The following is a 23,798-nucleotide window of genomic DNA, read 5'->3' as shown; positions in this document are numbered from 1 at the left end:
AAAAACGCCATCCCTCCCACCTCCCGCTCTATTCAGCATGAGCCTGGCAGGGGTTAGGAAGTAGTGATTCATTTACCACTGACACACACACCCGGCCTCCATGGGATTGCTCTGTAAATGGCATTCTGAGCTCTGTAAATGGAATTCTGGCAGCACTAACAGATTGAAGTGAGTAAAAAAAAGCATGAATAATACTTAATAGGACTGGGCGTAGTTGGAATGACCAGCCAACCAGTAAACACATATATACGCACACACTCCCCACTAGTCCAGATTTAGTTATGAAAATGAATTAATTTAGGACTAGTGTGGCAACTGACATAATTCTGCAAATCTTCCTCATGACATTTCCATGTGCTAGATTTTGTTAAACATTAAAGCTGCCTCTAAGGATTGTTCTCTGTGTGCATTAGCAACGTCACACACTATCCAATAGGTGCTCATGATAGTCATATAAGTACCTGTTGCAGAAGTATTTGACACACAGTGGGGGCTAATTTTGGCTGTCTCCCCCAGAGAACTGCTTGAACAGCAATTTACAAATAAATGTAAAATTAAACTATGATAGGGCAGGAAAGGGTGTTTTTTTCAACTTCCTACTGGTTGTTTAATACAGTACTAACTGCAAAATGAGGGCCGATCAATTAAGACAGAAATAAAGTATGATGGAGGAGGGCAGCCTATGAATCCAGGAGCAGGCATGCTAGTGTCTTTTCCTGCCTTTCCTCACTTTCTCATGGAGAGAAGTTGGTCATACATGACCATTATGGTGCAGGAGAGGACACTGGACATGGCTGGGTGTGTCGATCCTTGGTTCACACTATTCTTGTTCTATTTCAAGCCTAAGGGCCTGATACAGTTAAGTGTAATAAAAAATTGTTTTTGTTTTTGTTTTTAAGGGTTTGAAGGTATAGCAGGAGTTACAGGCAAACACAAATAACAGACAAAAATGTTTTTGATATTTGCTAAAAACATACCAGTAAACATTCTGGTTGTTTAACCTTTCATTTTTTCAAAAGTTTTAGAACGTAAGAAAAGCCATGCTGGATGAGGTCAAGGGCCCATCTAGTCGGGTACCATGTTCTCACAGTGACCAATCAGATGCTTACAGGAAGCCAACTAGACAGATCTGAGTACAAAAATAATCAGTGGCTAGTATGACAGGTACTTCAGACAGTGGCAATGGAACATTTTCATGACAGGTACTTCAGACAGTGGCAATGGAACATTTTCAGTGGCAATGGAACATTTTCATTGCCAGCCTCTTCCTCCACGAATTTAATGCAAATTCTGTGGTTTAGCTAAATGTTGTGCAAAAGGTACTTTCTTCTGCCAATTTTGAATCTGTCCAAATTAAGCTTCACTGGTTGTCCCCTATTTCTAATACTGAGAGACAGAAAGAAATGTGGATGTCATCCCTTCCCGGGGACAACTGGAGCTGCCATCTCTTTTCTGGCAGGGCTCCTGTGTGTTGCAGGAGAAATCCTACAGGTTGAGCATTTCCTGCTGCAAAACCTCTGTAAAGGAAAATAATAATAAAAGGGACATCGGGTATTTCCCCCCTGCCTTTGCATAGTGTACGGCCCAAGCCTGGCAAAGGAGAGTTCCCAACTCCTGCGTCAGTGGATCATTGCGCGTGGGAATGCAAACTAGTCTTTAGGAAGTCAGCAGAAAAAGAGGAGGAGGAGCGCTAAATTCCTACGACCCAACCCTTCCCTATCTGGGCCGACCATCCCGCCCGGCAGCCAGCCACGCCCCTCGCCGCTGCCATCCGGCAAAAGAAAGTTATGGAACCAAGCGCGAGCACGTGGCCTTGTTTTATAATTTCCTCGCCCCGCCCTTTTCCTTTGTCGCGCTCCTCGCGGTGGCCCGCCGGCCAATCACAAGTAAGCCTTGCGCGGAAAGCCGGATGACGCTCCGTTTTATGTAAGGCCATGGCGTCGCCCGCGACGCTCTTGCGCTGAGAGAGAGAGAGATAGGGAGAGGAGATTGGTGTGGTGGGGGGCGCGGACTAGGCGGGGCACGTTGGAGAGATGGAATCCGGACCTTAAGGTGTGGAGGGGGGGGGGAGAGTGCGAGGTGCGGTTGAGGGGATTTGAAAAGAGGGCGGAGCCTCCCGCGAGCGCGCTCAACCCCCAACAACGTCCGAAAAAGGCTGCGCCTGTCGGAGGAAGGAGGGAGTTGGGGGCGCGCGCGCGCCCGGCCTCGTCAACCGCCAGCCGGCTCTGTCGTCGGTGCTGTTACCTCAGAGAAGCGGCGGCGCTTGGGGTCGCGCGCCACACCCCCTCCGGTGAGCCGGACGGATTGGAAATGGCGTCCTCGCCGGTTCCTGAGTCGGCCCCAGAGCCGGGGGGCAGCGGCACCCATTCGGAGCGGGAGCTCCTGCTCCGTCGCGGGGAGCTCCTGGCGCTGGGCAACCACCTGAAAGAGGCTCTGGAGACTTACTCGGCGGCGCTGCGCCTGGGCTCGCCCAGCTCCCGCCGCCGCCTGGGCGCGCTGGTGGACTGCCTGGTGCTGCACTACCGTCTCCGGCAGAGCGGCGAGAGAGCGGGCGACGCGCCGAGGGAGGGCGGCGGAGGGAGAGCGGCGGCGGCGGCGGCAGTGGCGGAGGAGCAGCCGCAGGGGACCGCCGGCCGGGAAGACGGCTCCTCCGCGGGGCTCTTCCGCTGCCCCGGCTGCGAGGGCTTCTTGGGCGAGCCGGTGGTGGCGCCGTGCGGGCACGCCTACTGCCGCCGCTGCGTCCACGAGCACCTCCGCGCCCGCTGCCGCCGCTGTGGGGACCCGCTGGCTTCGTCGCCCGTCGCCGTCGCCCTGGGACACCTGGCAGAGAAGTGGTTCCCGGAGGAGTGCAAGAGGGCTCGCACCTGGCGGCGCCTAGGAGAGATGCTCGTGCAAGGGCAGCTGCGGGAGGCCAGCGAAGCCGCCAGCCAGGCCCTCGAAGACGGTAAGAGCGACGGCCGCTGCTCGGGCCTCTGAAGCAGGAGGGGTGGGAAAGGGGGGTTCTTGTGGGGTAAAAAGGACCCTTTGACTACAATCGTGCGCTTTGGAGAGCCTGATCGAACTCGAATGTGCCTTGGAATGGCTCCAGACGATCGGAATCGGTCCCGTGAAGCGCACCGGTTTCTTGATGGCTTGCAAGCATAAAGGACCGGCTTCCTAAAGAGGCCAGATGCTCCATATCGCCCTAACGCAATACTTCTGGGCGAGCTGAAGTCACGCATTCAGCCGGGAAGTGAGTGTTGCATAACCTAAGCGTAATCCAGATTCCTATATGTGAAACAGCCCCCGGCGCACTTCAGTTGGAAACTGTAGCTAGTTTTCCAGTGAAATTGTGCACATCAGATTGCGAATTTAACATGGCCCTCAGAGGTGGCAGCCTGTATGCAGGACTTTTGGAAGTTCCTGGAGAGTTGGCTTTTTGCAAGAATTTCACAAGTGAAACTCATACTGCAGATTGTCTTTCACCTTTTCAGTGAGTACTTAAGGTGGAACAGTGAACCCTGATGTTTTCTAGGGGGCATTATGGGTTTGAGGTATCATGTTGGTTATTTTGCATAATGTGGATAAAGGCTTTGTTGTGAGTGACCTGAAGAGATTCCCTACTTTGGAGCTGTGAGTTTCCTGTTACCCTTTGTTTTGTAGGGAGGTAAAAATGCTTGTTTTGTTTTTCTGAAGCTATTTTGTAAACTTTTCCAGAGTTTCCAAAAGCTGGCATTTAGATGTACTGTATAAGCAAAGAGGAATCTTTGAAGATGCATTATATGGGATTAGCTTTGTTAGTTGATGAAGTGCTATGGGACTGTCAATTTCAGAAAGGTAGTGAAAAAGTTTAAGCGTCTAAATTTTGGAACCTATTTTCAGAGTATATTACATAAAATTTGGAACCTTGAGTAAAAACCTGTCTATTTCTAAAAGAAGGGATGCAAATATGGGTGAAAGAGCACTCATTCACGGGCTTAGCAACTGTGTTTTGGAGGTGGTGGTCAGAAGAGACTTGGCTGTGAAACCTGTAACACTGAGGACCAGTAATTACTCATGATGAATTCACTTTTACCAGAGGCCTATTTTCAGTCTTCTAAAGTGTTACTGAGACAATTCGCAGGAGGCAGGCTAGTTGCATAAGCAGATGGGGGCGTGGAAGGGGAAAAGGTTGTATAATGCTGGTGACATCACAGATGGGAGTGTTGAGTCTTTCACAACACTGTTTGGTCTAGAGATATGACTAGGTTAATATTCTGGAAGCACTTCACAGTATGTTCAGTATTGAGTACTACTAGTAACACTGTGACATAAACTAAGGAAAGTTTAATTGTGCACATGCTTTTATATCTCTGAAAGATGTTGAATCTGGGCTTGGTGATTGTGTAACTATTCTGGTTTTCTGGTTGTTCAAATCATAATAGGGGTCTAAATTCTCATTCGTTGAGAACACTATACTGTATTCTGTCTTGCACTTTTGCTTCTGTGGTCCTGGTATCTTACTTTTGAGATGCAGAGCAATGACCAACTGAAATCATTGGGCATCCTAGTTTCTAATTTAAAAGCCTAATCCCAATATGTTAGTACTACATGTCCTTAATTTCAAGTCAGTAAGAATATGGGAGGGAACCTCAAGGCCTAGTGAAGAAGTCTTACTCTTGATGCTTTCATCCAGTAGGCTAGGCTAAATTTGGGAAGTGGCCTATTGTGCCATATTTATATGACCTTAGATTCAGTTCCTAATCTCCAGCATGTGGCTTGATCAGTATAAGTGTCTGAGTACTATGTGGGGCATCTGATATAATGGAGCTATAAACAGCCATAAAGACTTAGAAAGGACTTCAGCTGGACTTGTTTGAGTTGTTTTTGGTCTTTCTATGTGTACTAGGAGAGTGTCTCACTGTCCATTCAGATGCATTTGAATACACAGGATGGGAAATGCTAGATATCAGCATTAATTACTGTATTGCTATAGGCAAAACTAGCAACTTTGATGCTCTAGTTCAGCACGGAGTTGAATTTCTGATATTTAGTTTCTTGGCCTGTCTAGTGCCTGAAGTTCGTTGTGCTAATGTTGGTTGTAAACTCGTCTGCCTCCTGCCAGTATCTCATGAAAATGCTACTGTATGACTCAGGAGCTTCTTTTCTTTCTCCTTGCAGTCTCTCTCCGACCCTAAAAACCACCCCCACCCAATATTTTCTAGAGGGTTATGGGACCCTTTTGAGCAGATTTGCAGGGCTGTTAAGGGGCAGAGAGGAAGGTGAAATCTAATTACATGAGGACACTTGCACAACTTTGAATATACATATAGGGCAGTATCTACAGTATGCTGCAGGTCTTAGCAATCAGCTGATCTTTTAGACTGTGTGTACCACTCAGTTGTGCAACCTCAAAGCAGGGGTTAGTTTCCTTTTTTATATGTTCTGTGTTAGTCCCTTTCAGTATGTGCAAACTAGCTATTAAACACTGTCAGCGGTCCTTTACCTTTACGGCATATTAATTTTAGTACTAATAATATTTTTGGAATTGAATTTGTAAGTCATAGAAAGGAAGGCACCCCAGAATTGGGGCTTAATCCTTTATGAAAATTGGATAATTCTTTTAGGAGTGTTAAGTTAGGAGTTATTTACATACTTGTACTGGGAGCAGGGGTATAGCAATTGTATATTTTTTAATATGCCACCTTGGTGGTACGTTTGCCTCCTAGATTTAAAATTGCTATTATAACTCAATGTACAGTAATTAGAAAAAGTATACTTTAATACAAAATAATAATCATAAAGTGTGTTTACTCAGCACCTTGCCCACATAATCAAAGAAAAGAGAAACTTGGAAGCAGTTGATCTCGTTTCATAATTACATGATGTGCCTAGATGCATTTTGGGGCATGATCAAAATGTGTCTTAAGATGTTTGGAAAACTGAGGCCATATCATGTCAGTGTCTAAAACTCTTGAGGTATTTCAAACTGTTGGAATTTAAGGGTTAGAAACAAAAAAGTTGACAACTTGCACAAAAGTAGTGTTGTCTTCTTGAACTGTCAAGCTCTATGGGAGTTAAACAGGCATCTACCAGTACCAGTACCGGTAAATGTGACAAGGTGATATCCACAATCTGTGTGGTTTCAAGTAGTTCATTTTGTTTTCAGAGTGGAAGATGTGATTACAAATTCACTGATGTTGCATCTACTACGGCTGTGCCAATATTATCCTTTTAAGCTTGTAAGCAGTTAATATCTTTGCTTTCACGTCTAAGTAAACTTTACTGCTGCAAGCATAAAGGCTAGAAATACAGTGCCAAAACACTAGTAGACAGAAAACACTGAATTCTGTCCTTGCTTACCCTATAGACTAGGGTGGTTCAAGGATTTGCAGACTGCCCAACTTGGGAGGAGTTTGAAGGAAGATTGGTCTTGTCTTACAAACTATGTCTATACAGATTTTAAGACCACATTGGGTCCACAAAACCAGCCTAAATTTCTGTTTGGGCTTTGTACTACGGTAGCATTCAGATATTTTTATTGGTCTCTAAGCATATAAATAGTTCCTGTAGTTAGGTTAATTGCATTAGGGTCTTTCAGAATCTTTACTATCACCTTATTTGTAAGGGTGTTTTAACATTTGGTAAGTCACAAATCTTTACTAACAAGCTTGTCCACATCAACAGCATGAAATAATGAACTACTTTTTTGGCCTGGCTTCTTGGAAAATGTTATTTTCCACATAAGTCTGCACTGCATGTGTATTTTGGATTATAAAAACATGAGCAGTTTCTATTCAGCTACATGACAAAATCATTGGTTTTTATTTTAGATCCTAGTGATTTGATACTACGGGTTTATAGAGCTGAATCCTATGCTGGCCTCCAAGAATTTAAATCTGCCCTGGATGACCTGGATGCTGTTACTGCTAAAATGCCAAATTGGTCTGAGGTAAGTCTAAATGCAAAGTCCTATTAAGTCATCCTCAGAGTTGATTTCAGTGGTCTTACTTTCAAGTATGACTGATACTGAATATCACATACAGTGTACTTGTTTTATGAAAAATACAAAAACAAGATGCTAGAAATTATGTCAACATTTTCAAACCCAAACCCACCTTTATCCCAGGCATGCATTTGGGAATCATTTCTTATTTTTCCCCATGGATTTGCATGGTGGTAGTACTGCTGTTTTGACCCACCTTGGGTCAGGTTCACTACATGGATTGAGTCTTTCAGCAGGAACACTTCTAGCAGAAGCCCTGTTCTGATTGTAATTATGTTTTCAAGCACAATTGTGCAGAAGTTGAAAAGCTTTGTCGAGATAAAAATGTGGGAGTGTTTCAGCTTCGTTATAAGCACTTCAAGTCAAGTTGAATGATCCCTCCACCCCCAGTTCTGCAACTGGTTTTGCAGTTGGTTGGTTTGTCTATGTGCACATGCACATGCATATAATTTTTCATGAAACAAGAATATATACTGCATTCACACTGTGGATGAATAAATCAATTTTGCATGGTGCAAACAGGTGGTTTTCAGCAGTAGCTGTACATATATGGTGCAGACTAAGGGCTTGTTTGGGGACACGGGTGGCGCTGTGGGTTAAACCACAGAGCCTAGCGCTTGCCGATCAGAAGGTCAGCGGTTCGAATCCCCACGACGGGGTGAGCTTCCGTTGCTCGGTCCCAGCTCCTGCCAACCTAGCTGCTCGAAAGCACGTCAAAGTGCAAGTAGATAAATAGGTACCGCTACAGCGTTTCCGTGTGTTTCTCTGGTTCGCCAGAAGCGGCTTTGTCATGCTGGCCACATGACCTGGTAGCTGTATGCCGGCTCCCTCATCCAATAACGCGAGATGAGCGCCGCAACACCAGAGTTGGTCACAACTGGACCTAATGGTCAGGGGTCCCTTTACCTTAAGGGCTTGTTCACTCTTACGTTTGACCCATTGCTTTCCCTCAGGGAAACCTGCGGTTTAGTGCTGAATCGGAGCAAATGGCAATCTGGTTTTCAGTGGATTGCCTTTTATTTCGATTTATCACTAAAGTGGGGGTTTTCCAGGGGAAAGCAGCAGGGCAAAGGAAAACTGTTCGGACCTGTTCCTAGAAAGCATGGGATAAGCATCCATGCTTTCTAGGCACAGGATAAATAGAAATGTGGATGAGTATGGAAGGGTAAAACAAGGTCTGAAAGAAGTGAATGGAGCATGGGCGTACCCAGGATCAAAACTAGGGGGGTCACACCAGCCACGCCCCCCACCCCCAGCCACCCAATTGGCTGGCTGGCGATGGCATGGCCGGGATCCCCCAAGGAGGCGTGGTCAACATCCACGCCCCCCCGAGGGGAGGGGGCCGTTTCAGCCCACACTCCTTCCATATATGCAAATGAAGTGCCGCGGAGCATTGTGGGGCAGCACTTTCTGTGTTGTGCTCGCTGTGACTTGAAGGAGTGTGGGCTGAAGTTGGCCCAGGTCCAGGTTTTCCTTGACGGAGGCAGCTTCGCTGCCGCTGCTGCTGATTCGCTTCAGCCTAATAGGCTGGGGCGGAGGACAGCTGGCAGCATCCCTGCCTGTCGTGCCATGCTCTCCAGCTGCCCGCTGTGCCTGGCCCTGCCTGGCAGGGTGCCGGACCATGGTGGCTGGTATAGTTAAGACGGCCCTGCCCGCTGCGGCAAGATCGTGTACCCGACCGAGAAGGTGAACTGCCTTGACAACAGCGCGCGCCGCGAGCTGTTTTATACAATTCCCCCCCCCTTTTTTTTTTTGCTTCTGGGGCAGCTGCCCCCCTGCCCCGCGCTGGGTACGCCCATGGAATGGAGTATGTTAAGGCTGTATGCTGTTTATTCCAATTGGTTCTACGGACTGTAGGAAGTAGTGATGGTAGAATGCATAGGATGTGCCATCCTTTGTTTGAGTTCTCTGCTGTTATCTGTCTCATTGCAGGTATTACACTAACTCTTAAAACCATTAGCGCCATTGTAGGTTCTATTGGTTTCACTGAGGCTTTCTTCTATAGCAACTTGTAAGATCCCAATCAAATAATTCAGTGGCATGCATAGGAAGCAAAAGCTCTATTGTACCCAGTAGGGCTAACTTCAAAGGCTCAGGCTTCTAAATCTTTCTGTGATGCAAACCAAATGATTAACATTTAAATACCTTTGAATCACCCTTTTTTAGGTCTACTTTCGGAGAGCAAGAATACTTAATAATGCTGGCTCTAAAGATGATGCCTTACAGCTCCTTCTTCATTGCCTAGCCCTTGATGAAGAATTTATTCCGGCAAAACTAGAAGTTGAGAAGGTATTTATATATTTTAAAGCAATGCTTAGTTTTTGCTTTCAGTTCTAATACTTTTCAAATGTTACTGCCTGTGAAGAGGAAGTTACCAATGTTTGTGTAGAAAACAAAACTTGCATTACAGTTAATTTTTCCAGAGATCTGAAGCCTGGTGAACTACTTAAAAACCTCAGCTGGTTCACTGTAGTATATTAAAAAGTTAGAAGAATGGGATGATTGGATTTACAAAATTTTAGTAATAGCTGGCTAATTCCTTAATATTGTCCATTTCACAGATGCTGTGTGATTTGTTATCACCAGAAAGTGTGAGAAAGAGTCTGAAGGAATCTGCTATGAATTCTTCGCATGTTCGAAGTAAACCATTTATACATGGTTCTGAAATGGAAGAGTCCTGTGAAAATTTACAGCACAGTTCAGAGCCAGTAAGTAATGATTATTATTTTTCCACACATGATATTTCAAATGTTGCCATGCACAATATGTAGGTTGTGCTGTTGACTTGCTTCTTGTTTCATCTTATTCTAGTTTGATGCCACATAATTTTGAAATTTCAGTGTTGATAGGGAATGTGGAAAGAATCTAGAAAAATGTTCAACATTGTGGAGAGGAGAATGTTATTTATATGCTAATGAAAATTATGGGAATGGTTTTTTAAATAACAATTATGAAGTAATATTTTTTTTAAAAAGTTTTTCCTGTATGTGCTTCTGCTCCCAGTCAGAGTTGTTTAGTGGTGCAAGTTAAACAAACGACGAAGCAGTTTAGAGCCAGAATTTTAAGTTTGCTTGAGTTCTGAATTCCAAACAGTTCTTTGTTTCTAGGGACTCCTGAGGTTCTATTTCACCACAGTAGAATGTTGTGCAAGTCTGTATTTTTAGGATATTGCTTTTTATACTCCCATGTGTTTCTGCATTCACACATGGAAGTTGTGACATGGTAAGGTCCCATCTAATGATGTGCCTAGTTTCATAAGTGAGAATGGAAGTAGAATTTTAGAAATACAGAATGACAGCTAATATTCACTTAGGACCAGATATTATTAGTTCCCTGCAAATCATATTAATAATGTGAAACATTCTGAAGTAGTCCACATAAATTTCAAGGTGGCCCTTTGCACTAGGAAATGTGCCTGTTCTGGATAACAGGGAGGGTTTATCAAAAAAAATTGTGACTCTGCTGGCGGATATTGTTGCCAATTTATCTGAAATTTGATAAAGATTCCATTCCCCCACCCATTGTTTTTTGGTAGAATTTAGAAATGCAAGAGCCTGTTGGAGGAAGCCTGCATCGTGCACAGTCTGCCCATTCTCTCAACTCAACAGAAACAAATGCCAAAGACGATGGATTAAAAAGGGTTTCTTCTGAACCTCTGCTTTCCAGCGAAGAGAAAGGTGCTTTATTAAAAAGAAAGTGGTCCCTTTCAGAACAAGATGTTAAAGTTATTGAAGATGGAAGGAATAAACATAAAAAACAAGGAGGTAACTATTTAGTCATGCATATTGATGTCTGATAAATTCAGTATTTCATGCTTTGATAATACATATCCTGTTTTGTTTATTTAGAAACTACAAAAAGGGATGCCACCTTTCCATTCAATTATGGACCAGTTCCAGAGGATTTGATTGATGTTTCAGACTTTGAGTGTTCATTGTGTATGAGGTAATACAGTGGTTTCTTTAATCAACCTTTTTATTACCCATTTGATCATCTTTGTCTTTGATCTCTTCTCCATCTTATGGCAGCTTTTATTTTAAGGTTCTTGCTCTAAAGCTGCTGAAAATTGCTTCTGTGTGCAAATTGCTCCATGCTGTGCAAAGAGCGAAGCACAATATTTAAGTGTCTTGCTACATGTGCTACATGCTCTCAAACTGTGGTCCTTAGACAACCAGTGATTCATAAACTTAATTCAAGTGGTCTGTGCCATGTCTTTGGAAAACCAGTAACAAAAGCAATTAAAATAATACAGCACGTAACACAGCACATTACAATTCCTACAACAAGCATTAAAATTAGTAAGTGGTCTGATGAGACAGCAATGTTCCATCAGCCCCATCAGTTAAAATGTTTGGGAACCATTGGTAAAAGATAGTATTGATGTCAGTTGTGCATTTTTGGCTAGTGCCAATGAGTGAACTCTTCACTCAATCAGGTTGGTACATATGGTGGAAGACTTACAAATATTTCTCTTGGGCAGTAATGTATTGTTTAATAGACATAATAAGGGAATGTTTGCAAGAGAGTTAGGGTTTAACCAAATGACCCCCTAATATTGCCAAAAGTACAGTTTTGGCAACTACTTGTCAAGCCCTGTCAAGAACATAAGTCTGGTTATAAACAGTCAAGCCTACAGGTTCTGTGCAATTCGCTTGCATCTGACTGCCCAAGACAAGACTCCATGACATTTCTCTTCAACACTTCTACCACACAGACATTTCATAGAGCTTGGAAGTCTAATGAACATGCATTGTCACTAATGCCAAATGTCTGCTAGGAGGAATAACAGATCTATTTTATTTTTTAATTATTCTAAGCCTACAACAGCAAGGTGCTTACAAGATAAAAGCATCCTAATGGAAAGAGGATATGCACCTTCATGAATATAGTAAAGGGGACATCAGGAAAAGCTGGATGTCAAGGAAATGGTGTTAAGAGTATTGTGTCGGATCCTAAACTAATTTTTCCCAGAATACTGCTAAGCTTGTGAAGCTCACAGAGGAAAAATTAGTGCAGATAACACAACTACTGGCTGAAAAATGAGAGTTTGTTTTGTTCTGACTTGGCTTAATTTACATGTTTTAATGTTTGTCACTAAAGTGGCTGTAGCATGATTAACTTCTTAATTTTTTTCAGGCTTTTCTTCCATCCTGTGACAACACCCTGTGGCCATACTTTCTGTAAGAATTGTTTAGAACGATGTTTAGACCATTCTCCTCAGTGTCCTCTCTGTAAAGAAAGCTTAAAAGAGGTAATATTTACCATACACAACATTGCTGTTTTCTAAAACAAATATTTGTAATGTGGGATATATACGATTAAATAAAAACTTGGTGGAAGCTAAGTCTTTGTTCGGATGTTTTTCTGCAATGGAAATGGTTTTCAGTATTCCAGTTTCAGAAGCTTCTTTTGTTGAAAGTATCATCAGTAGGAATTAGGGCTGCTAATTTTTGCTCAAGAATAGGACATTTATTAGCTATAGAAAGTGAGTGCATGTGGTAGTATATGTGATTTATATTTTTATTTGTAAACTGCATTAACTCTGATTTTATCATAGAAAGGCAACATATAAATGGCAACACAAAAAATACTGTACACTGATGTCAGTTGCCAGAGAGAGAAAAGCAAACAACAACAATTTTATTATCTATACCCCGCCCATCTGGCTGCATTTCCCTAGTCACTCTGGACGGCTCCCAGCAGAATAGTAAAAGTACAATAAAACATTAAACATTATAACTTCCCCACACTTCCCTTTTCCTATGTCCATCAGAAGCCAGCTAGCTGATTTGAGTGTGATTTTAAAATGTATATCTCACTCTTCTTTATAAAGTTTGGCTGTCCACAATAATGAACACAAGAACAGTCTTGCTTGATCACAGTATGGTCGCCCAACCCAAATGAGTGGCAGCATATGTTCCCAACAACAGCCAACAACTACATACAGAATAAACTGCTGCTTCCTCTCCTCAGCCTTCCTGCAGAAATGGCGTTGCCTACCTTGCAAAAGCAAAATGGTCTCTTTCAACTATCAGTGGGCATCAATAGAGCCTTGTCACTTCTGGTTGAGCTAGCTGAAGTGCAGAGCCAGAAAGTGAAACCTTAAGTGTGCATTGTGAGGTTTATGCTACAAACAGGTTGTTGCACAGGATGGCCATATATTGGGCTAAAATTGTGATTGAGGCATAACTTTTTAATTGATTGAATTGACTAATTATCATGTTGCTAATTAACTAATTAACCCTAGTAAAAACTCTGTTGTAAGAAAATTTGAGGTGCAGTGGATTATTATAAATACAGTAGTTCTAAAGTGAAAACTGTATTCAAGGGAAACAAAGTGGTCAATGTAGGATTGTTGTCTCACCCTGTTTTCTGCTTGATGTCTAGAAATTGAAAGCTGGTATAAAATAATAATTTGGATTAGCAACATCTTTGCAGTAATTAAGCTATAATGACTTAAGATTTTATTTTTACTTCTAGTATTTGGCAAGTAGACAATATAGAATTACACAGCTGCTGGAAGAACTAATAGTAAAGTATTTACCTGCTGAGCTATCAGAGAGAAAAAGAATTAATGATGAAGAAACGGCTGAATACTCAAGGTAAGTTTATAAACTGACTTATTAACAAGTTTAGGAACAAGTACTAAACCATTTCAGTTGTGCCTGCTTTTGAAAAGCTTTCTTCCCTCAACTACGTTTTTACTTAACTCATTTTTTGAAGTGTAGTCTCAGTCTACTTCTACTAGATGGATTTGTTACTGAATCACGACACTGAAGAGAGCAAACAGAATAACATGAATTTGGTACAAGCAGGTACAGTGACCTGTTTGATGCTTGCAAATGCAGGTGGTTCTTCCTGCTTTTTCTTGCAAGAGTTCCTCTAAAGGAGCTCAACATCACATGTTATCCTCACAGCAATGATTCAAAAGAATCAGTGAACTTTATAGCCAGGTAGCAATATTTCAGGCCCAAGCACTGCATAGTAATGGCATATTTTTTATTTTTAAATACAGATCTATTCCAATTATGTATAGAGCAAGGACGGAGGGCTTGATTTTAAGAGCAAAAGGTATGCATAGAGCAGGGGATGTGGAGCCTCCCTGTCCATGGCTTACCTCCTTGTTGTCTGTCCTCTGGTGTCAGATTTGCTTCTAGTACTGTATTCTGGCATGAGGGATGGGGAGAGAACTCCTGGTTGGAAGGGTCCCTCACATCCTGCCCATACACTTCTCTTTCAAAATCATATTCTACTTCCTCTTTATACATGGTTGGCATATGATCACATGGATGTTATTAAAAAGCTTTCTTTCCTGTTGATTTTTGTTATTGCTTAGAAACGTGAGGTCATTCTAATCCAGGCATCCCCAAACTGCGGCCCTCCAGATGTTTTCGGCTACAACTCCCATGATCCCTAGCTAACAGGACCAGTGGTCGGGGAAGATGGGAATTGCAGTCCAAAACATCTGGAGGCCCAAAGTTTGGGGATGCCTGTTCTAATCTGTTTTAGTATTTCAACATTTGTATGTTTTAAAGTAGGGTTGTGATTTTTCCCCTTGATATTACTGTTGTATCTTTTGTAAGCCACCTTAAGGTTTTTCACAATCAGTGGTGTCTAAATTTTATGAAATAATAATTAATAAAATAGTACTTTGGTTTAGAATTGCAAAAAAAACAGATGAGAGAAATTTTTATGCTAATTGAATATCCACATTCCATTTGGATGACTTAAAAGAACTTGAATTAAATTATTTACATAAGTCTTAACAATGCTTTTTTCTGGGGGGGACGCATACCCCTAAACATTTTGTGAATCTTTGTACTTTTGTCCACTTACTGTATTTATTTCTCGATTTAAACTATGGAATGATGATTTTCTTGAGTCAAAATGAGAGTACCCATAAACATTTTTTTAGAAAAAAGCACTGAGTCTTAAGCCTTGTTTCTCTTCATATTGTATACATCTTCATTCCTGTTGATTTCAGGCCTTGTGCTATAGCTTAGCTTTTGTAAGAGGTTAAAGGAGTATATGTACAAAACACAACCTACTATTTACCTGTAGCAAAAGGGAATGGTTGGAGCAATGTAGGTTTTAAAAATACTATTATATATTTTTTTGTATTTTGTCTTCAGCTTGACCAAGAATGTTCCAATCTTCATTTGCACTATGGCCTATCCAACTGTGCCTTGTCCCCTCCACGTGTTTGAGCCAAGGTATCGACTGATGATTCGAAGGAGTGTAGAAACAGGGACAAAACAATTTGGGATGTGTATCAGTGACCCTAAAAATGGGTATGTATGTGTTCCACAATTTATATCTATATAGTGTTTCCTGACACAGTGGATACTGACACAGTACCTCTTTTTCTAGCTTTGCAGATTATGGCTGCATGCTGTACATTAGAAACCTTGACTATCTCCCAGATGGACGGTCTGTTGTTGATACAGTTGGATTAAGAAGATTCAGAGTTCTGCAAAGAGGGATGAAGGATGGCTACTACACTGCAGACATTGAGTATTTAGAAGATATAAAGGTATTGGTTTTCACATTCACTTATTGCTTAAAACAGGATTTTAATAATGCATTTTCTAGACATTAGATATACAGATTATAGCCTACTTGTTCTAATGCAGGCATCCCCAAACTGCGGCCCTCCAGATGTTTTGGCCTACAACTCCCATGATCCTTAGCTAACAGGACCAGTGGTCAGGGATTATGGGAATTGTAGTCCAAAACATCTGGAGGGCCGAAGTTAGGGGATGCCTGTTCTAATGTAAAGCTACTTTGTATATAAAGCATGTGCATTTAACATCCCCTTCTTAATCAGAATAGAAACTTGCAATTTACAATGGATGGTAAGAGGTTTTAATTCCAGATTTTAGGTGAAGACATGTTTTAGATTAGCACTGCAAAAATATATATTTAGGGAACAGGTGTCAACTTCTGCTTGAAAAAATTGCTTTTCTGCTCTACTGCCTTGTGGTTGATTCTGGCTATGGAGCCCAACCAATTTCTAGTTTAAATGTTGAAAGGAACACACAACAAATAAAACAGGTGGTCTTACCATTTGAGTACTATTGGATACTTGAAGAAATAGTTATTGTCAAACTGCCACTTTAAGCAAAAGTATCAAAGGTTATAGTTTTAGGTTACATTAAATGTGTCTTAAAACACTATTGATCTCATCCTATATAATAATATGCAAGTGTCTCTGCATCCAGATTCCGTGTGTCCCGTTTTCGGCGCTACTGAGCATGTGCCCCACGGACACAGGGATTGGACGCAGAGACTGGACGCACACAGAGCCGGGGGGGCGGAATGCGGTTCTCTCTCCCTCAACGGCTTCCCCTCCAAACTGCCGTTCCGCGCCTCGCCTCCTGATTAATGGCGCGAGGGGAAGGGACCGTGAGGGATTGAGCCATGAGCGCGCGTTCCCCGCCGCCGGCAGGGCGTTCGTGTCCCCGCCGCCACCGTTCCCCACCCCCACCCCATCGCCGCATCCCAACCCCTCCCCCCACCCGGCGTGTGGCGGGCTCAGCTCTGGGTGGGTTGGGAAAAGCGAGGAGGAGGAGGCTGCTTTCCCCCCTTTTTTTCTCTCCTACGCTCCCCCCCCCCGACGACCAGCAGCAAGCGGGCGTCACGCACACACACGCTCTCTCTTTCCCCCCACCCCTCTGCCTACTGTTTCCCTCGCGGTGCAGGGTCAGAGGCAGACAGAAGCGGGGACAGCGCATGGGGGGGGGGGAGGAAGAGCAGCCCGGGGGGAGGAGATGTTTGACAGGGAGCAGGGAAGGAGGGGCGGGTGGCAGCCGCCCGCCCCTCTTTCCCTGCTCCGTGAAGCATCTCCTCTGCTACCCTGTGCCTCCGCTGCGTTCAGCAAGAAGCCGGTTGCAGCGGAGGGATGCTGCTCATTCTTCCCCACTAACCCTTCGCAAAAGCAGGCTCGAGCCCAGGGGGAGGGCAGGAAGGAAAGAGGGCCCTGGCCGCCCCTACCTTCCCTCCTCCCCTGCCTAGGAATGGGCGGGGGCAATTGCATGTTCTAGCACCCGTTAATTTAACGGGCTTCAAGATACTAGTTCATATATAAGAGCTTTCATCTTGAAAGTGCTGTTTAGGTGCAAGCATCCCCTGTACACATGGAAAGTTGCTTTTGACATTGGAGCTCATGAACTTTCATGAGAACTCTGTGTTTTGCCTTGCACATGGAACTCTGAATGTGAAAGACATGGCTTATTTGGACAATCCTCCAGAGTATGGTTTTGAAAAAATCACAAGTTCAAATGTTCTCCATTCTTTTCTATGCACAGCTTAATGTGTTGTTTTCTGGTCTGTTTTCCAGTTTGCCATTTTACCCAAACAAACATGCTATGGTTTCATCTTACTCTCCCAAATAGGGTTGCAGACCACTGTTTCATCCTGGTTTGAGAGGCATCCTGGAACCATAACTTGTTTAGATGTAATGGCTCTCATTTGGATTCATTGATTGATTATTTAAGGCAATACGGTAATTTCCTAAGCCCATGCATGAAGGCGGGGGGGGGGGAGGCTTGAGCCTAGGAGGTGATACCCCAAAACATGGTTTGAATTATTGACCCAATCTAGTTTTTTTGTGTGAGATGCTTTGCTGCTAATGGCAGTATTTTGATGAACTACTTCAGCACTGAATTTTTTCCCATTCTCTTTAAATATAGACTGAACTCAGACTCACGATTTTTTCTTTTCTATGTAAATTAACTTTGAAAGTCTTCACATATACAGCTTAATTGTTTTTTGACTATACTGCACTTTCTTCATTCATAGGTTGAAGATGAAGGTGAGATGAAGAAACTTGGAGTGCTTCATAATTTTGTATATAGCCAAGCTTGCAGTTGGTTCCAAAGCTTAAGAAACAAATTTCGTAGCCAAATACTTCAGCACTTTGGTCCAATGCCAGAGAGGGAAGGAAACATACAGGTATTCAGACAGCATACAGTATCTCTCTAGCAATTCTTGGCTTGATATGGGTTGGTTTGTTAGTAAAGGAAGCAGTAAAAAGATTGGTACAGTAACTGATATGGTGGTGGTAATCATTGGGCAAAAAAATGGACAGCAGCTAAAAGAGAAAGAAGCCAAGATGGTGCCAATTAATATTTATTCAAAGAACTGCAAAAAGCCCAGTGTGTATTTTAAATATGTGGTTGTGTTGCGCAATGAAGCCAGGCTTTTAAAAAGCCAGTTCTTGAACTCCTTCCTCTAGAACAGGCATCCCCAAACTGCGGCCCTCCAGATGTTTTGGCCTACAACTCCCATGATCCCTAGCTAACGGGACCAGTGGTCGGAAAAGATAGGAATTGTAGTCCAAAACATCTGGAGGCCTGAAGTTTGGGGATGCCTGCTCTAGAATATTCTTCTATTTACACTATTTACACTTAAGCAATAAATGTTCCTTAACACTATTTTGAGGTTGTTCACTTTCTGTGGCAATAAGGCAACACAAAGTTGCATGTGGCTAGTGGGATGGACAAGTGCTGTTGTCACAGTGGCTGTCAGCATAGGCAGACTGAAGCTTTGCATTGCCAAGCGGCTTTGAGATGTCCAGGACATTTCAACTAAAACATCTGATGGATAGTGTCAACCTGTCTATAATGGTAGTGAAATTTACAGCAGGGAAACGCTTGGCATCTTGATCTTGTGCTGTAAGACACAGCTGCCTTAGGGCAAACACTTTCAGTCACAGACATAGAAGACAATATTTAAAACTTCAGATTGAGATTACTGCTGGAAGTTGTTTTTGTGCAAGCTAGCTAATAAAATCACCTCATTTTACGCTATCAGGAAATCTTGAAAGCCTAGGACCTGGTGGTTGAGACACAGTGATAATGACAATGGAAAATGAAACTGTTGATGCTGTATTGTTTTTAATATTTGGTTGGAAGCCACCCAGAGTGGCTGGGGAAACCCAGCCAGATGGGCAGGGTATAAATAATAAATATTATTATTATTATTATTATTACAATGTATTTTGATCTCTAGAACCTGTTCATTTCACATCTGTGTTGTAAGCCATTTGTTACATATAGTACATTCTAAATTTTTGTTCCTTATTTTTAGGAAATGGCTAATGGACCCGCATGGTGTTGGTGGCTTCTAGCTGTCCTGCCTGTGGACCCTAGATATCAGCTTTCTGTGCTGTCTATGAGATCTTTGAGAGAACGACTAATAAAAATTCAAGATATATTGATGTATTTCTCTAGAGACCAGTCCAAATGACTGACTGACTGGATCTAACTGAAACAATACTCTATTCTAGCTGTAACTACAGCTGGAGTTCTTGCAGCATTTGCACTTTTAGTACTGGTCTGAGAACTGTATCAGAACTGCTTTCTTTCTTCCTTTATTAATCAGTTCTTCACATGGGTCCCCTCAACTTGAAGGGCACCACTAAAATTGCACACAGAAAAATTAAATCCGGAAAAAAACTATGGGGAAATTCTACTTTATTTGCACTATATACAAGTGAGAATGTATCATCCTCTGGTGTATTTCCACTGATTAGTTAAGAAGCATTGGAAAGTGTAAGATTTTAAAATGTCCAAGTTTACAATATTAAGGATGCATTCAAAATCTTGCAAATCAGAACTTGCCTCCGATACAGCACCCTGTTGCTATTTGCACAAAGTATTTAAAACGTAGTATTGAATGTTGCTATAAAAAACTTCTGTTTTGTGAGTGTCTTAACTATAAATATGGCACAAGTTAACTTTCTTGCATACTTTCAAAATAAAAATGATTGTATGAATTTGGAGCCATGTTAAAGAACAATTGAAAAATAGGTTGGTCAAGAAGTTATTGAAACTGTGAACACATTACCTATAACTGTGCATTGTGAGAGACTGGATTAGATACAGATGACTACTAGGTGACTCTTTGGAGTGGTTGCTTTGAGCACTAGTCTTTCCAATATATAACGAAAATATGATTTAATGCACTAAGTATACAACAGTGATTCCTAAACTTCTCTGACAAATGAGCAGATTTGAAAATACTATAAGTGACTGCTTCTCTTTGCTCCATGAGTCAGCTGCAGTTCACTCACCATACCCTTCTAGGCAACTCATGAAAGTTTGGGAACTACTGAAGCATTGCTACAAAAGTTAAGGGTCTAACCAGTTTTTGAAAGTTCAAAAACATTTGGTGCAAATAGGACTTCCATGCCTTATTCATATCGCTATTACACAGCAATGCAAAGGTTAGCATTCTGCTTGCCAATAGGTACTTTTGTAGTTTTCAGTTTGTGTATGTCTGACTTGTATGTGAAATCATTTTGTAAAACTCTTGCTTTTGCTAATATTTAATTTTCAATAAACCTAAAACTTATATTTTTTTTAACTTACAACTATTATTTTTTTCTGTCTCTGTTGGGCTTTTTATATAGCACCTCTGGCCCTAAAGGATAGTTACCAGAAACCTGAATTGTTATATGTGGATCACAGTAGTGTCCAATCCCTACAGCTTGGCTATGTTCTCTTATTGGCTCAACATACAAAAAAAAAATGGGGGCGGGAATGGAACAGTCTTTTGATTCTGTTGTTGGTACTTCATAATCATCAAGGACCTCTTCCTGTATAAGCCCATATCATTGTTTTAAGGTATATATTTGATCAATAAGTACACTATCCTGAAATATTAAGGCCACATCCATACATAGCTTTGCTGCAATCTGGGAGTCTTGGAACTACCGTATTTGAGTGGCATTCAGAGGACACACTTGATGTTGATGGAATGATCTCTTGGGAGTAATCTCAGGAAATGCAGGTCTCTGAAAATGCAGTGGAATAGATTGGCGCCAACTTTTCTGGGTAATCTGCAGTGAGCAGGTTCTAAGAACAATTGCAGTTCTACACTGATACAACCCCATTTGCCATCATACCTACCTACTGTTGCAAGCAGAGATTGAAAGATAAATTTGGGCTTATTCCAGCAAGCTGAGTCATGATGTTATGCCTCTTATTGTTGGAAGACCTTAGAGGCAGGTACCTGGACCAGATTTTTTTTAGTTCATACATTGTGCAGTTATTTGTATCGTTGCTCGGTAGAATGAGATTTTTACCTTTCACCAGTCTTAATGGGTAAAGCCCTTTATGACGGAGCAGGAGTGTATGCTCCATTTTCGAGTGCATTGAAATTCTCATCCTATAATGTTGCTCTTAATGGAGTCCTTTGCTACTGAATGAGTTACCATCAAATATTTCTAGGTGGCCACATGCTATTCAATAGTAGGTGACATGGAACATGCTGTCAGCTGTGATGGTTTCTGCTCCCTGTCTTCAGAAAGCTTATACTTTAATTCAAAGCATGATGGGAAAGAAGTTTAAGTGGAGCTAGGTAAGCAACTGCCTTGCCTTGCCCTTGCCAGCAGCTACAATGCATGCACTATGGCTTAATTCTTCTGTGGATCTTGCTCTTGCCCCATGCATGTGAGCGGAGAGATCATGGTAGTTGCCTCTTAGTAGCCAGCAAGCCCAATCCGACATGTGGCCTTACCTTGTTGGGTCTATTGCTCTGGACTCTCCACCCATAGCACCCAAGCCTTTAAAAGCATGTTTTAAAGTTTAAGGTCCCTGGTTATATGATTCTTCTGTTGAGGCTGAGAAGATTAAAAACAAGGCAGCCCTGATGTTTGAGCAGACCAAACCAGTCAGCACTGAACCCTTCCTCCAGGTGGGCCTATTATGTCTGCACTGTTCCCGTGACTTCAAAGTCCCTCCACCACCCTACTGGGGACAGGAAGTGTCTTAGGTTTTGTTAAAGGAGGATGCTACCATGAGACCTGAGGTAATGCATCATTTTGACTCTTCGGACTTCCGATGAATTTAGTAGCTTCTCTGCTGTTCCTGCTCCTTTGCCCAAGCAAATTCCTCCTCCTGCACCAATAGTCTCTGCAGCTTGCTCCCAACCAAGAGGCCCTACTGGGTTCTATTTCCCCTGAGCTGTTGCAGGCTGCATCACAGCCACCTCAGGTGTTGCCAGCTCAGTCTTCCTTACCTATGGCCTCCCCATCTCTCCCTAGTACCTCTCGGCTTGTGCACAAGGACAAGGATGGTTCAGGGTGTGGAATATAAGGGTGTTCACAGTATAAGCTGGTGAGAGCTGCAAGCAATCTTCCTCACTCTTCAGGCTTTCAGTTGCATTCTGGGTTTTGTTAGTCTATTTGCCAAGCCTTGGTCCCTACAGTCAATAGGACAGCAAAGGCATATCTGAATATCTTGTTTTTGACCAAAGGCCAATCTCTTTCCCTCAGAAGCCCAACATACATAAGTATATATTTTCTAATCCAGGCATAGCCAAACTGGTGCATTCCAGATGTTGTGAACTACAGCTGCCATCCCTGATAATTAGCCAGGCTGGCCGAGGCTCATGGGAGCTCTGATCGAAAACATCTGCAGGGTTCAACATTGGCTACCCTTGTCCCAAGCACTTTTCCAAGGAAGCCATTGCCAGGTGGACAGTGTATTCATAACCCTCTAAGAAGCAGGCAGATTCTAGAGAGATTTGAGAGATGTGTGATACTGAACAGCTAACAACTGCTTTCCTACTTGATTTACACTACTGTATGATTTAAAAAAATACACTAGTGAAAGCTTCTTTTATTCCTATTTGGTAAACACTTTCCCTCTGAATACAGACTTCACAATACTATCTCTTGAAATAATGGCTAGCCTTTCCTCTGCAACATTGTTGCATGTTGAACAGGTTCTTAATTAGAATCTAGGTTAAGACAGTTGCTGTTATTGCTAGCTGTTCAATAGAAACTTTGAGAATTAACATTCTGTTCAGGATTACAAATCAATACAGGTAACTAGCTCTGTTTAATAAGCTATTAAGATGGTTCAGTTAAAAACTACTCCATAATACTTGTAACATTTGTGAAGTTCTACAGCTTTCAGAAAACCAAAGAATAACCTTATGTGCTTGGAACCTGCAGACTCATCTGTTTATGACAGAACTGGTGAGTGTGTTCTTGAGTTAGAAATGGTATGCCAGATTCTGATAGCTGGCAGAACACAGAACGAATAAGTGGTTTATAAATTGCACTCTCTCATCTTTTTGTCAGCCTGCTTGAGCGAGATCCATGTATTCAACATACTTGAGCGCAACTTGGCCCACACAAAGTGGTTATTCAGCCCAAATATCTGAGCAGCAAACTGGGCAGCACCTTCGGGTAAAAGAATTGTGGAACAGCCAAGACCTGTTTAAAAATAAAAAGGGAAGTTATAGCCTTTGTTTTGATTTTACAGCTGTCCATCTATATACAACTGCAGGCAAATGCAGTCACCATAATTAAGCTAAACCCTGATATAATTTTCAATTATAACCAAACCTCAGAAAAGTGGGTTTGGGAGGAAGAGATTTCCAACCACGAGAGGGCAGTACAACACTACTCAAAGTTGTCCTGGTCCAATTCTAAAACTGCTCTGAAGAACCATGATGTATAGTTTTAACTTAAGTCAAGTTTTGAGTTGTACAATGCATCTAGTCTAATGCAGATCTGAAGACTGAAAGTCCTGCTTTTCTGTTTGGAGCCCTGATAGCTCTAGATATTTTTAAAATGTGCCAGAAACATGCTTAACTGCTCAGGCTCTAGGTATGGTTTTCAGGAAATACACTAGGACTCTCTCTTCAAAAAGCTCTTACTATCCTCCCCCCCCCCTTTCCACTCCAACCACTATTCAACAAAAGTCGTAAACTACACAGAATAAAGCAGATATGCCTTATTAACATGATTGGAAAAGTCTGAGCAGAATGTACACAACGATGGCTAAAACTCTAAAATCTATATTTGGGCAATACCTTT

The 23,798-nt window shown here is 42.3% G+C and overlaps 2 protein-coding genes across 3 annotated transcripts in view; one reads left to right on the top strand and one right to left on the bottom strand.

The window, feature by feature from the left end:
* The first annotated feature begins 1,969 nt into the window (after nucleotides 1–1,969).
* LONRF1 (LON peptidase N-terminal domain and ring finger 1) lies at nucleotides 1,970–23,070 on the top strand. Its single transcript, XM_035112593.2, has 12 exons — nucleotides 1,970–2,944; nucleotides 6,792–6,910; nucleotides 9,131–9,253; nucleotides 9,526–9,672; nucleotides 10,500–10,728; nucleotides 10,813–10,909; nucleotides 12,101–12,215; nucleotides 13,445–13,566; nucleotides 15,097–15,255; nucleotides 15,335–15,497; nucleotides 17,765–17,917; nucleotides 19,055–23,070. Exons 1-12 carry the CDS (start codon nucleotides 2,311–2,313, stop codon nucleotides 19,211–19,213), a joined length of 2,220 nt encoding a protein of 739 aa, XP_034968484.2. The 5' UTR covers nucleotides 1,970–2,310; the 3' UTR covers nucleotides 19,214–23,070.
* PAICS (phosphoribosylaminoimidazole carboxylase and phosphoribosylaminoimidazolesuccinocarboxamide synthase) overlaps nucleotides 21,489–23,798 on the bottom strand; it is a 72,453-nt gene continuing 70,143 nt past the window's right edge. For both annotated transcript variants that reach the window (XM_060278813.1, XM_060278814.1), the window contains one exon: nucleotides 21,489–23,192. In XM_060278813.1, the coding sequence (XP_060134796.1) occupies nucleotides 23,026–23,192 (167 nt within the window). In that variant the 3' untranslated portion in view covers nucleotides 21,489–23,025. The remainder of the gene's footprint in view (nucleotides 23,193–23,798) is intronic.

Source organism: Zootoca vivipara, chromosome 9 (assembly GCF_963506605.1).
Source record: "Zootoca vivipara chromosome 9, rZooViv1.1, whole genome shotgun sequence".
Taxonomy (NCBI): domain Eukaryota; kingdom Metazoa; phylum Chordata; class Lepidosauria; order Squamata; family Lacertidae; genus Zootoca; species Zootoca vivipara.
Note: the sequence above shows the minus strand (reverse complement) of the source record. Positions and strands in the feature narration are given on the sequence as shown.